Raw genomic sequence first — 15417 nt, forward strand, 5'->3', positions numbered from 1 at the left:
ATGTATACCTTGGAGGTTGGGAATGTGCACCTGAGGTTTCTTTTTTCGAATTTTTAATTAGAATTTTAATTATTAATTAAAAACTAACTTTCCCGCCAAAAAAATCTTCCATTTTCCCCACCGCCAACTTTTCCGCCAAAAAAATCTTCCATTATCCCCAGCGCCAAACGAGAAAGGCTTCAGTTTTTTTTTTTTCTCCCAACAGTAATGAGGCTAGGGTTAAAAATTTTCGGTGGATTATTTCAATCGGTTCTGTTTATTTTCTTAATGTTTGATGCATTTAAAATTAATCATTGTTAATGAATCAATCTTTCAGATTCATTCTGAAGTACTTTTGAATTAAAATAAAACAGAATAAAGGAAATTAAAAATTTCTAATCCGCATAGCGTTACCCCAACTGGCGTAGAAAAAATCACGTATTTGCGTTACGTAACCGGCGAAGAAAATTCACGCATGCGCATTCTGTTCTGATTGTTGCCATGACAACGTTATCAATGGATAATTTAAATTATTTTTGGGTTAGTTGCATGCTTTTGTAAGTAAATTGTATTTAGGTTAGTTATATATTTTTTGTATATGCTTATAGTTTTAAGTACATCGTTTTTTAAGTAGTTTTTTAAAACCTGTTTTCAACCGTTTATTTTAAACTATTCGTTTTATTTTCTTAGTGTTTGATGCATTTAAATTTAAACATTGTTAATTAATCGATCTGCTCATAATGAATCTAAGAAAATTTTGTTGCCCAACTCTTGAGATATTACATAAATTAAAAAAGATATTCTTTTAGTGCCCATAAAGTTTAAACGCTGAGTGACTCTATTTTCAGTAATCAGAATATAAAAAAATGCTTTGTTTCAGTAAAAAATATTATTATATTAATTGAAGATAAATTCTTTCCACTTTAATTTAAAGCATAAATTCTACGGTTGCTAACAGAAAATGAGAGAGATACATATTACGTTATGACTGAAGGCCTTTATAATATTATGAATGAATTATATGATAATCAAAATTTGAAGTTTTAAAATATTTTGATGAAGAAGCTATTAAAGTAGAAGTTGCATAAAATATTTAATTATTAAAATTTTAACGAAAATTAAGATTGGCGAACCGGCTGGTCGCCAAAGGCGGCTAGTAATATATAAGAGAGGAGTGGTCACGAGAACGGTTGTAATAGAACGGATTTTAATTGAAAATAGAACGTTGTATATGCTACATTCTTTGTGTCCCAGTGCATAGCGGAATATGATTCTAGATATACAGTAAATAAAGTGGAACTTGACTATTCGAAACTTTGGGATTGGCTGTAAAAATTTGTCTTTTCTGGAATGAAGATTGGTAATATTAATGATAGAATGAAGAATGGTAGTATTGCTCTACAAATGAATGCTAGTAGAGAAAAAATTAAGTTTTTAAATTAACACTGGTAACAAAAATAATTTTGCGGTGTATATCTATTTGATGGATAAGAAATAATTAATAAATAAAGTGATAATATTTATATCTAGACAAAATTTTATTCTCTTGTAATTAGTAATTTCATTAAATAAGTAACCAACCAAACTACCACTAGTAACTACTATTATGTAGGCCTTAAGCCGTTTTGTTTATTGTACTACTAGCCGCCTTTGGCGACCAGCCAGTTCGCCAATCTTAATGTTTCGTTAAAATTTTAATAATTAAATATTTTATGCAATTTCTACTTTAATAGCTTCTTCATCAAAATATTTTAAAACTTCAAATTTTGATTATCATATAATTCATTCATAATATTATAAAGGCCTTCAGTCATAACGTAATATGTATCTCTCTCATTTTCTGTTAGCACCCGTAGAATTTATGCTTTAAATTAAAGTGGAAAGAATTTATCTTCAATTAATATAATAATATTTTTTACTGAAACAAAGCATTTTTTTATAATCTGATTACTGAAAATAGAGTCACTCAGCGTTTAAACTTTATGGGCACTAAAGAATATCTTTTTAAATTTATGTAATATCTCAAGAGTTGGTCAACAAAATTTTCTTAGATTCATTATGAGCAGATCGATTCATTAACAATGTTTAAATTTAAATGCATCAAACACTAAGAAAATAAAACGAATCGTTTAAAATAAACGGTTGAAAACAGGTTTTAAAAAAACTACTTAAAAAACGATGTACTTAAAACTATAAGCATATACAAAAAATATATAACTAACATAAATACAATTTACTTACAAAAGCATGCAACTAACCCAAAAATAATTTAAATCATCCATTGATAACATTGTCATGGCAACAATCAGAACAGAATGCGCATGCGTGAATTTTCTTCACCGGTTCCGTAACGCAAATACATGATTTTTTTCTACGCCAGTTGGGGTAACGCTATGCGGATTAGAAATTTTTAATTTCCTTTATTCTGTTTTATTTTAATTCAAAAGTACTTCAGAATGAATCTGAAAGATTGATTCATTAACAATGTTTAATTTTAAATGCATCAAACATTAAGAAAATAAACAGAACCGATTGAAATAATCCGCCGAAAAATTTTAACCCTAGCCTCATTACTGTTGGGAGAAAAAAAAAACTGAAGCCTTTCTCGCTTGGCGCTGGGGATAATGGAAGATTTGTTTGGCGGAAAAGTTGGCAGTGGGGAAAATGGAAGATTTTTTTGGCGGGAAAGTTAGTTTTTAATTAATAATTAAAATTCTAATTAAAAATTCGAAAAAAGAAACCCCAGGTGCACATTCCCAACCTCCAAGGTATACATGTACCAAATTTGGTAGCTGTATGTCAAACGGTCTGGCCTGTAGAGCGCCAACACACACACACACACACACACACACACACACACACACACACACACATTGAGCTTTATTATAAGTATAGATGTATCTTTCTTCAATTTTCAATGAGCACTCGTAAAATTCAATTTTAAATTAAAATGGAAATGATTAAACTATAATTGTAATAAAGACATTGTTTTACTGACACAAAGCATGGTTTTTTTAAAACATATCACAATTTTAAACCGAGTCGTTCAGCATTGTAGTTTCATGCGCTCTACAGAATATTTTTTTTATAATTTATAATATCACAAATAATTATTCAGCAAAAATTTTACGGATTCATCGAAAAATTCAGTTTTTAGGGGGGTTTTTTTCCGAAAAGATTCAAATGATGTCAGTAATAGTATTTTATATTTTACGTCTATAAAAATATTTTAAAAATTATGAAGTTTAAATTTTAGACAGATTTTGGTATTTAGGAATCATATTCTGCGAAATATTCTTGACACACCAACTTTTAAATAAATAAATAAATGTTTCTGTCTTTAGCGATCAAATCTGATCGATTCATTAAATTTTGAATATTACAATTTTAAAACCACAAAAATTTTTATAATCTTAGGCCACTCAGTCTTGAGAAGCTCTGAGAGATGATTGATTTCTTTGAGATAATCGATGAAGCGATCTAAAACCACCTGTTTTTATAGAATAGTGATATTGGAACTTTCATAAATTTGTCAGCTTTAATGATTGATTTAGATAATTGGAGTGCAACTCTTTTTATTTAAAATATTAGCATCACAAAAATATTTTGTTAAATATGATTCACAGAACAGAGGACATATGTACAAATTTAAGATTCGTAATTCATCATTATTTATTGACTCCATTGACATAAAATAGAATTATTTATTTTATTTAGACCATTTGTTAGCAGATGTATGTCTATTATTGAAGGTTTACAATTATCTGTTGGACTCCGATTAGAATAGATGCACATATTAAACGACATATTTAGGGATTGCAATACCGGACCAAAATTTCAATACCGGTATTCGGTATTTTTTAAATCTTAATACCGGGATACCGGTTTTAATACCGGTATTAGAAATTTTAGAAAAAGAAAGAAAACACAGGTGTTTCTTTGTTTTATTTGCCAGTTTTGTTAGAGAGTGTAAATATCACAAAAAATAATTTGTAACTTATAAATTATAACAGTATATAATCACAAAAAAAAGTAAAGGAATATCTTATTTATTTAAATCACAAAAAAGTGTAAATATCTCTATTGAGTTTGTGGTACTATTACAAATTTTTGAAATGTGATCTTAAAAAAAAACATAATGCATCAATTGTACAGTCATTAATCCTGAAAAGTAATTTTGTGCAAAAATGACCAGCTGTCGAAAAAACTCTTTCGGCATCTACGCTAGTGGGTGGTACTGTTAGCAATGCGCGATATACTTTTTCCAAGTATTTACCTCTAAATCCCTCATCTTCAAATAAATCGATTTCTCGTCGGATGGTTTTGGATATAGCTGATTTCTGTATTGTATTTTGGAAAGTTGAATTTTTTTTTTATTTGTCGCTAATTCTAATTTTTGTTCAAGAGACAGTTCCTTTTCCTTATCAACAGTAGTGACGTCATAATCTTCGATAATTGAACCGAATTCTTCCGAATGTGGATAGGTTTGTGGGTAAACAATTTTAAGAAAATTTACCATAAACTTAATCAGATTTGAATTGGTTATTTTCATTTCTTCTTTCTCATTTTCATTTTTAAAATCATTATAATTATGTAAATACCGTAAGACATTTTCTATTTCCGTATGCCTATCTTCTGTGCGATTTTTCAATGTAATATATAATTCTTCAGATAGTGATGTGTGCTGTTCTTTCAGTGACTGCAACATGAAATTTATTGTTACATTAACTGTTAATAAATTAGAATGTCTCCGACATAATGCCTCAATAGTCAGTTTTATTGGAAGTAGAGCTGATATAGTTCTGGATATTAACTCGAATTCATTATTTGAAAAATTAATTTACAGGCTTAAGTCGATTATTGCTTTTTAGATTGGATTTCTCAGTTTCAAAAATCGTTCCATCATAAGGAGTAAACTGTTCCAACGTGTTTTAGAATTTAATATTAACATATATTCTGTTTTATTTTCAGTAAGAATATATTTTAGTTATATATTCTTTTTATAGGGAAACGTTTAAATATCAACATTTTTTCGAACTTTATAAATTATAGGAAGCAATTCTTGATAGGTTACTATTTCATCTTCATTAGCAATATCTTCTTCAACAATTACATTGTCATTATCTTCAGTGTCAATATCACTCTCACTCTTATTCTTTTCAAAGTTGGAATCCGAAGTCTCTATATCCACAGTATTTGGATTCTTCTGTTCTTTATTTTTTTGGTATATTACATCTATTACTCCTAATTGAATTCCATGTGCATAGCACAACTGCTGATTTGCACCAATCAACTTTCCAACTTTTTTCATAATTGTTGCCCCGTCAGTCGTTATGGATACAATATTTTCTTTCAGGGATTATCCATGTTTCGTTAATTCAGATTTAAGCAATTAATTAAGCCATTAATTAGCTAATTAATTTCGCCCGTTAGGGAGATAAAAACAAAAACGTATACTATTTTGCAATGTTCGTGATCCCTGAACATATAGTGGAGTCAATTTTAAAAATTTCTTGTAAATACCGAAAGACCGGTATTTAAACTTGTGAATACCAGTATTACAAAATTGTACAAATGGCTCAAAATACCGGTATTCGGTATCCCGGTATACCGGTATTGCACTCCCTAGACATATTCCTTAAATAAATCAGTGTCATTGAATTAGTAATATAGGTATTGTAAAAGATCATAGAAAATAATTCCTTGAATTTACTTTTCAAAAAAATGTGTTTCATATTTATTTCATTTCATACAGACACGTGCGGAAAATTACAGTTTTATTTTTTAATTTGGAATAAGGGTTAATTTATTTTTTAATTTGAGCTTGCGTCAATATGATGGCAATGCCTTTGTAAAACTTAATTTTTTTCCCCATTAACGTGCAACTTAAATTTTATTTTTATTTTGTACGAAATAAATTGTTAAAAAATGTAATTCAATTATTTTTTTAAAAATTCACCAAAAGTAGAAATTTAATTTATTGGTTAAAACATTAGTATCATTGAAAAGATTGTTTCTTGAACTTCAATATGATGTAAAAGTCAATTTTGTGCTGTAATAGTTTCGGAAATTCTAGCGGAAAAACGTCGCCATTTCGCTTGATTTTTAATTAATTAAAATTCTAATTTAAAATTTGAAAAATGGCTCAGAGGTGCACATATCCGACCTGTAAGGTATAAATGTGCCAAATTTGGTAGCTGTAGGTCAAACGGTCTAACCTGTAGAGCGCCAACACATACACTCACACACATTGAGCTTTATTATAAGTATAGATTAAAATAGAAATATATTGAAAACTAACGCATGCTGTGAATATTTTTCAAATTTTTCCTTATTCCTTCAAATTTTTCCTTTAATATTATCTTTCTTTCTATTGATAGGACTGTTTTCCAGCAAGATATAAAGAAATTCACTTCATTAATGAGTCGTTCGTCATGAGAATCGTGTGGAGTATCATCAAGAGATTTTTGTCGGCGAAGATAAGAAGTAGGGTAAGTATTATCATTGAAAATCAATATAAAAAAGATTACATTACAAAACTACTAACTCTTTTATACAGTACTGACGCTTTAACATATTTCGAAACATCGGTGTGTTTTTTTAATTGATGATAATTTAATCTATCATTCATTCTCTAAATTGTGTGATGTTGAAATCATCAAGTAAAAAATGCCACAGTTGATACAATGAGGCGAAACGAAGGTAAAACAAGCAAGCTTAAAAACATTCTCATGTTATGATTTGAAGATTTTAGGTTCGATTTTTCATGCTGGTGTCCCAAATATAACTGGTATATTATCAAAAATGAATTTTAAAAAAGCAAATGTGATAGAAATGCGATAGAAAATTCCAACCTTGGGAAATCAGAAAATTTTATCCCACCAAATTGCAAATTTAGTTAACGTTACTTCCAACAGGTGACGCTGAAAAAATAAAAACTGGTATGAAAAATGTTTCGTTTAAATGTTTTAAGAACTGTTGTAAAAGTGAGTTTGCAATGTAACCCACATTTTCAGCAACTACTTGCCTCTGTCTGACATGAAATTTCCAGATCTCTGGTATTTCATTTTAACTACACCTGATGCAGAAGTGTTAGCTGTCGATAGCAATGTTAATTAAAATTGCAATTTCATGGGATAAAATTATTGCTCATTTCTGAAATGTAAGGCCACAAACAATACATTTCTAGAGCATTCCGTTTATTATTATTACGGGTTTTTAAAAGCCATCAGTCTGTTTTGGTCACTCGGTATTTATCACAAACTGATACACTTTTATTATTATTTCTTCCGTTTTTACTTTAATAAGCATAATAATCTTCAAAAAATTGAAACTAGAGATTTTGACAAATCTCCGCATTCCAGGCTTCCCTCAGTTCGAAACACACATATCCGTTTCTGACAAAAATAACTAAAAAAAAAAACCGCTTTGAACTAGACGTTTGAAATTTGGTATACGGTCTTTACACTAACTTTACAGATTTCTATCAAATTTTGAGTAAAATCTGTTAAAAGGATGTCCGGCTGTTCGGAAAAAATTTAGCATGATAATTGCAAAACGAAGACAGCTAGATAGATAAAATTTGGTTCCAAGATTTATTAGAAGCTATTGCAGCCCCTTTCCGTTGTAAAGCGGACGCGACATCATCATCATCAATTTAAATTGTTTTTTTTATCAATAATAATTTTTCTAATACAGCCTGATTTTCAATTTTACAGGTGTTTCTTCACTCCAGTACAAAAGAATTACTCGAATATTTCCCGCGCTCTTTGCTACCTGTTGAATATGGTGGAGATCTTCAACTGAATAGCATGAAGGAGTGGTCCAGAAAAGCTAATAAAAATCAAGAAACAAATACCATAAAAGGGCAACCAAACTTTTATTAGATTCTACTTTTATATTATTTGTTACTAATTTCTTTACTATTTATAGTGTTTGTTATAAACTTTGTTGCAAAATAAATTTGTTATAATTGTTTTTGACTATTTTTAAATTTGTTTTCAATTTCTATAAGTTACAATTTTTTTTCTCAATTTCTGCTATCATGCTGGGAATGTAAACATTTATTTGTAGCCTTAGATGAAGGTGTGTAAACATTTATTTGTAGCCTTAGATGAAGGTGTGTAAACATTTTTCAGAGGGATGCATAATGAATTTTGTTAGAAAGATAACTATTTTTTAGTTTCCAAAATGTTTGAAAAATATTTTTTCCTCATAAGAAGTGAAGATGATAATACCATTTCGTACAATCAAGACTTTTAATAAGAGATAATTATTATCTCAGAGATCAAACAATGTAAAAAATTATGTATTAAGGTGAAATTCTAGCTTCTAATTTCGAGATATTTGATCTATTTGTTAAATTTGGGTCAATGAAGCGTGACCATCAAATCGTTAAAGGTACGAATTAATGAATGCAATCTATACAATCGATCAATCAATCAAAAACATGTTTACTGTAAGAAGTAAGTATTCTTGTTGTAAAAACTATGCTCATAAAATTATTGTACCATTCTAAATAAACAATCTTAACAGGCGTAAGAAAAAAAATTATAATCCTCAAAAATTCTGTTTAGAAGGAGTTATTTTTAGTTTGATAACATGCAACATGTAAAACAAATTCCGTTCCAGTAGAAATGAACTTTTCGTTATATGTATTTCAATATCTCAACCCTTTATTACCAAGGAAAGAGACGGCTGGTGTTATCCAAACAGTCATTTTAATCATCAGTAACGAATATGTGTGATTATATTTTAATCAAAATTGCCAAAGTCATTAGGAAGGAAATCAGAATGATCAGCGACATTCAGTACATATTATAAACAGATATTTCCACCAATAAACAGATATTTCCACCAAATAACGAATATGTGTGATTATATGTATTTCAATATCTCAACCCTTTATTACCAAGGAAAGAGACGGCTGGTGTTATCCAAACAGTCATTTTAATCATCAGTAACGAATATGTGTGATTATTGTTACGAAATTTCCGGGTTCATTTGGATAGTGGGAGTTATATGGTGTGGAGAACGCTCAATCAGCAGGCGGCAGTTGAAAATAAAACAACGACGTTTATTTACACGAAGACACACAGGACAGCACAAAGACGACAACTATATACAGCACAGAAGACGATTATCTTCAGCCGAGACGTGCAGCATACAACAGACTCTACTGCAGACAGTAGCACACAGCTTAGTTCAGCACTAGCTTCACTCCGTCGCTGCTCCGCTTATCTCTGGAAGGCCAGTTCTTTACCGTCGGCTTCGACTCCACTTATCCACGACGACTCGGAAGCTGCAGGCTGCTCCTTTTATAGGTCTCAGGAGGCGGGGCTGGAAGCCTCTCAACCAATCAGGAACGTTCGAGGCGTAACTCGGTTCCTACTTGACAGATCAGGAAAATTCTTGATATTTCGGGTATAATCTATTTTTGCGCCAAAGTCACCAAATTAGTCGCCAAGTCACCAATGGTCGCCAAGTTTGTCGCCAAGCTCCGGGACCTCCTATGGAACCAACTATGCTGGAAAGCCGCCTCACTGGTTCGTAACATTATATTTTAATCAAAATTGCCGAAGTCATTAGGAAGGAAATCAGAATGATCAGCGACATTCAGTACATATTATAAACAGATATTTCTACCAAATAAACATGCTGGAATTGATATACATAGAATTAAATAATTCAACGCATATTTTATAGAAAAGTATTTATCGAAATGTCCGTTTAAAAGATACATACAATAGCCAGTTTTTTATCATATTTTTTCAATAAGGCATATACAATGAAAATAAATACCAGTTTATTTTTAGAAAAGCAAGCGTTTTTACATCTACGTTGAAAACGGACCGCGCGAAAATTTTGGATGAGCATATCATTCGCAGAAAACGCTCTTGCTATGATAGAGAGCTGAAGATTTGTACTAATGGTTAATGGAAACTCCTTTTAAACGCAAAATAATCACGATGTAGTTGAAATAAAATGCGCTATGACTTTAGTTTGAGAGGGTTTTCAATTAGGAAGGACGTTCAACAAAGAGTTTTCTATCAAACTTGATTATTTCGGTGTAAACAAAAAAGTAAAATAAGAGAGTTATTTAGTTTAATAAATTAAGAAGAAGATTATTTCGTTTTCGTTAAGATAACATTTTGGCACAATATTCACTGTGTAAAAAGACAACTATTAGCTACGGTAGGCAAGTCATTCGTGAAATATTAGGAAATGACAAACACTGGAGTTCAAACGATGAAAAGATGTCAGTTTCAGAGAAGTATAATGTCCTGGGATTCTAAAGTTTAAAAGCAAAACCCGTCACAGGATAAATTAAGAAGAAGATTATTTCGTTTTCTTTAAGATAACATTTTGGCACAATATTCACTGTGTAAAAAGACAACTATTAGCTACGGTAGGCAAGTCATTCGTGAAATATTAGGAAATGACAAACACTGGAGTTCATACGATGAAAAGATGTCAGTTTCAGAGAAGTATAATGTCCTGGGATTCTAAATTTTAAAAGCAAAACCCGTCACAGTATAAAATAAAAGAAAATAGAATAATTATTTTACAGCTGCGACATAAGGTGAACCATCCATTCTGCACTGCTCATTAATGAATATTTGCTCGCTACTTTTATTTTCCTCAAATACATGGAGAATTTACATACGAGATGTCTTCTTCTTCTCGACTACCTTGTTCTTAATCCTTGCATTCACAAGGCCATTCTCTTCGCCAGGCTCATTGATTTGTCGACGTCTGTTTTTTCGATTTTCACCGAATAAACGTCTGCGACTCTATCTTTTCTGGTAAATTTTCATCTCCTTAATGCCTACTATCACCTCTCTGAATTTGTAGATCGAATTCGGCAACATCCTGCATATATACTATATTCAATGCAATCGGTAAGATTATATTGACTGTCTTTCCTTTTAATATTAATATGTTTTATTTCATTTCATATGCATTGTCAGACATACAGACATATAATGCGCCGTAAGAATTTTGTATATGCAGGAATCAACTGCATATTTTAAATATAAGAAATAAGAAGAAAAAAAAAGTTGCATATCATTAAGTAAAAATTATTATATAATTGCATGTTATATAACATTGATAAAAAGAGGTATATTCAAATGGTACATGAGGGCAATCGAATTCGTAAATAACTCGGCTTAAATTTATCATAATATGATTTTTTTTAAATATTTCGTTGAGGGACCATGAATATTAATTTACGCTTTTTTGAAATTTGAAACTAAACATAATTATTTTTTCGGCGAATCAACTGTTTTCCATAGTTAAAGCTAATTTCTATCAATAATAAGAGAGAATGTGCTGTTGAGAGAGTTAAGACTCTATTAGCCAGACCACGTGATCTATAACTATCAAATTAAGGAGAAATACAGGGTGGTTATAATTAAACTTCCCTTATAAACAGCATCCTATAACGGAAACGGGTGAACGGATTGCAGCAAAATTTGAGATGTGCTCAAGGAATTTCGAAAAAAAATTTTAGTTCCAAAATGTCTAGAAGAGGGCGTTTTTTCCGGAAAAACATTACATTTATCACAATAAAAGACCAAAACGGAATTCAGAAATAACATTAACAATCCAGAAAAAGAATTATGAGTAATAAAAAAAACCGGGGAAAGCTGGTAACTCCATAACGTTTCATGTGCGAAGCATCACAAATCATCAGTTACGATCTGCTGTTGAACACACTGTCCATCGATTTGAAATTTTGCGGATGAATGAGGGTGGTCACATGGAACATCTTTCCCTACATCATCCTGGACACGATTAGGGATGACGAATATTTTCAGAGCGGTTATTACGTAACCAATATCAAAAAGTCACAAATACAAGTGATCAATACTTTTCAAAGAGGGGTGTGATTCAAATCCTTCATACGATCTTACTGATGATATTTCGATTACAAGTTTTGGATCACGATAGAAACTAACCATCGATACGATATCACTGAAATTTGCCGGAGCGGTGACGATACGATCTGTTCAATGGAAGCTCTCGAAAGAAATCTGTGATTGGATAGAAAAGTGAACGGACCGGTTATTGGAATTATCGTATCGTATCATTAAATTGCATATCACTGAAATTTATCGCAGCGGTGATTTCACCGGAAAGTGCGAGGCTTCACTGGAATGTGCGAAGTCACCGCTCAACTTTACGGGAGTGACCGATATTCGTATTTGATGATGCACTATTCCATACAGATCATTTTTTATTGCTCGTGATATGATTGACTTTGATTACATGTACTCTGTTTACTGCTGGCGCCATCTATTAGTAGAATACAGGACTAAAGTAAACATTTTAAAGAAATGACATATATTTTTAACTCATCTTTTCCAGAAAATGGTTCACTCTAATAAATAAATTAAATAAATAGTTTTGAGAAAAAAAAATTTAAGAAGTAAGCTGAAACAGATAAATTAATTCAATCACGCGTTAATTAAATTAGTAAATTAAGTATTAATTACAATTAATAAATTTTATATTTAATATTAAGTAATAATTTTAATTAATAATATGATTGAAATAACAGATATTTGGAACGCATATTTAAAAATAACAATAGCAATATTATTTGTTATTCAAAAAATCGTGGATTATGCATCTCTAGACACGACTAACAACTGCTCCTCTTGTACAATTTCGTCCTAATCTGTTCTTGTTTCTGCAAATTGAACTGCTTTTTTTTGTTTTGTTTTTTTAAACAACGAAAGGTTATTTTTCCCCTTGCATTTATTTAATGCGGTTCGATGACAAGATGATTAGAAACTAGTCAATAAATGTTAATATTGTATCTGTATTCCATTTGGGTCCTTCATTGTGGTAAATTTAATGTTTTTCCAGAAAAAGCACCCTCTGGTGAGCATTTCAGAACTATTTTTTTTTTTTTTTTGAAATTCCGTGAGCGCATCTTGTGTATAGTCTTCATACCAAATTTCTTTGCAATTCGTTAACCCATTTACGTTGTATGATGCTATTTATAGGGGAAGTTTAATTATAACTACCCAGTATATTTTCGATTGTAGAAATTGCACCCGGCAACGAGGATTAAATTTAAATTGATTCGAAATTAAACAAATTTTGGCTTTTATCCGAAAAAACAATTGCACAAAACTTACATTTATACCATTTTTACACCATTTTAAAACCATAACATGTTTTTTAAACTATTTTAATTTAGATGTCACACAATCTTTTCTTGAATTTCCGAATTTTTTTTGATATTTTTTTTACATAATTTTCAAAAATAAATTTCATTGCCGTATTGAAATTCAACTTATCTACATTATTTCTCAAATATTAAATAACATGTTGTTTTTTTTTCACAATATCGAAAACTAAGGATGAAAATCTATGCCGTTTTCAGGAGGAATTCGAAAAGGGGAAATGATGTTAGCGCAAAAACCAACGTGCTATTTAAATGGATAATTTAGACACTTAGATTTTTAATAGCACTGTGATGTCATGAGGTTTGATTCAATATGGAAAATTCACGCACACAATAAATAAAATAAGTGCATGGCTATTAGAACAGCACGGCTGAAATGTGTGTCACAATTTCATGCTTAGAAATATTTTTGCGAAAATTATGAGCATCAAAGTTATGCAAAAAAAAAAAAAATAAATAAATAAATAATGGATATTATACATATAGATGTTCCCGGTGAACAAGCTAGCCAAAAGCGATTAATTAAAAGTAATTAATTAATAGTAAGGTGATTCATTAACTACTAGTAAGAAATAATATTTCTTCATCTCCAAGAATGGTACATTATTTATAGGCAAAAATAATAGTATTAATGATCAGTTGCACATAATAAGAAAAGAAATAATTTTTTGTAAAGATTCATTCTGCACTTTCTTTTATTCCTTGATTTTTTACATTCACATTTCTGGGCATTTTTGACTTACCGTTTGACCTTCTCAAGACAGAAGACTACGAAAAATTGCCTGGAACTTTTTTGATTACATCATTCAAAGTCTACCAGGAGCGCGGAAAGTTACTTTGCACTGCGGGTGGACAATGAATGTCTTGTCTTTCCTAATTTTCTGCTACAAGTAATCTTCACTCTTCATAAATTTATGTCTCTTAATCAGAACATACAGCTTCTCATTGAAACTTATTCCAACACTTTCACATGTTCTTTTCGCATTCATCTTGCTTAATAAAGGATGCTCCAAAATTAACTCAAGATTTGAATTTGCCATCATTCCTGCAGTAAAGTGTTGGCAACCCTATTTAAAAAAACCATTTCACAGTTGACAGTTTAGTGTCAATAAAAATGGAGCGAGTTTTCATGTGTTGTTGTGTTGGTTTTCATGTGTTATTAAACAATATTTCAAAAATAATGAAAGTCTGGAGGCCACAGTTCGAAATTTTGAGAATTATCACCCTAGATCGTGTGATTTAACATCATTGGATTTCTTTTAATGAGATTATTTGAAGTCAAAGGACTATGTCACCAAACCTACAAGCACGCGTGCGTTGAAGAAGGAAATTCAATGCTGATTCAACACTATTCGGCCACATTTATGCAAAATTGTGATTTAAAATTTTGACAAAAGAGTGCGTGTGTGCCAGCAAAGCAGTGGAGGCCATTTGCTCTATGTATTGTTCCATATATAACCCTATTCTATGTACAATTTAGAGAAAACCGTGTTTTTATTTCATTCAAATCTTGAGTAACACGTTATTCTATCGTGTAACGTTCCATTTTTACTAACCCTAACTATCAGATGTCAAAATGTTTAATGGTGACAAATTCAAATCTTTCGTTAATTTTGGCACACCCTTTATTACGTGCAACAACATGTCTTTACCCACTTGACGAACTCGATATCAAACTGCTTTTGTGAATTCTTAATCAAGGAGCAGCTTATGTTTGTATCATTACTGGCAAAATTTCTCGGGTGTGAGGAATTGCCCGGGTACTGCAAAAAACCCGCATACCTCGGTATTGCAAAACCCGCAGTGAAGCAGATCCATGGAAATTCGGACATTTTCTCAAATGCTATCCGGATTGTTGCCTAAGACATAAATCTCTAGTTCATAAATCAAAAAGCCATGTTTAGCATCGCTGTTTGCTATGATTTTATTTTCTGGTATACGAAGAAGAAGAAGAGAAAGTATTAAAATCGACAAAAAATTCCAAACCGAAATTTAAACGAACTTCCTTCCTGCGTCCGAAAAAGTCATTTTTATAATTATGTCTGCTTATCTGAGAATTCGATATCTCAAACATACTTTCAGTATGTAGAAGTTTGGTATACGAATTTTGCATGAAATTTGCAGATTTCCATTTTGAACGAAATCCGTTTAAAGGAAGTCTCTCTGTCCAGCTTTTCGAATACAAATGAAAGCGATTGTTACAAAACTTAAAGAGCTAAAAAGATGAAATATGATGC

At 30.8% G+C, this 15417-nt stretch overlaps 1 protein-coding gene across 3 annotated transcripts in view; it reads left to right on the forward strand.

Annotated features, from left to right (window-relative positions):
- LOC129976722 (retinaldehyde-binding protein 1-like) overlaps positions 1-7972 on the forward strand; it is a 43402-nt gene extending 35430 nt beyond the window's left edge. For all 3 annotated transcript variants that reach the window (XM_056090425.1, XM_056090427.1, XM_056090428.1), the window contains exons 5-6: positions 6360-6470; positions 7698-7972. In XM_056090425.1, coding sequence (XP_055946400.1) covers positions 6360-6470; positions 7698-7865 — 279 coding nt within the window. In that variant the 3' untranslated portion in view covers positions 7866-7972. The remainder of the gene's footprint in view (positions 1-6359; positions 6471-7697) is intronic.
- The last annotated feature ends 7445 nt before the right edge of the window (positions 7973-15417 follow it).

This window comes from Argiope bruennichi, chromosome 7 (assembly GCF_947563725.1).
Source record: "Argiope bruennichi chromosome 7, qqArgBrue1.1, whole genome shotgun sequence".
NCBI lineage: Eukaryota > Metazoa > Arthropoda > Arachnida > Araneae > Araneidae > Argiope > Argiope bruennichi.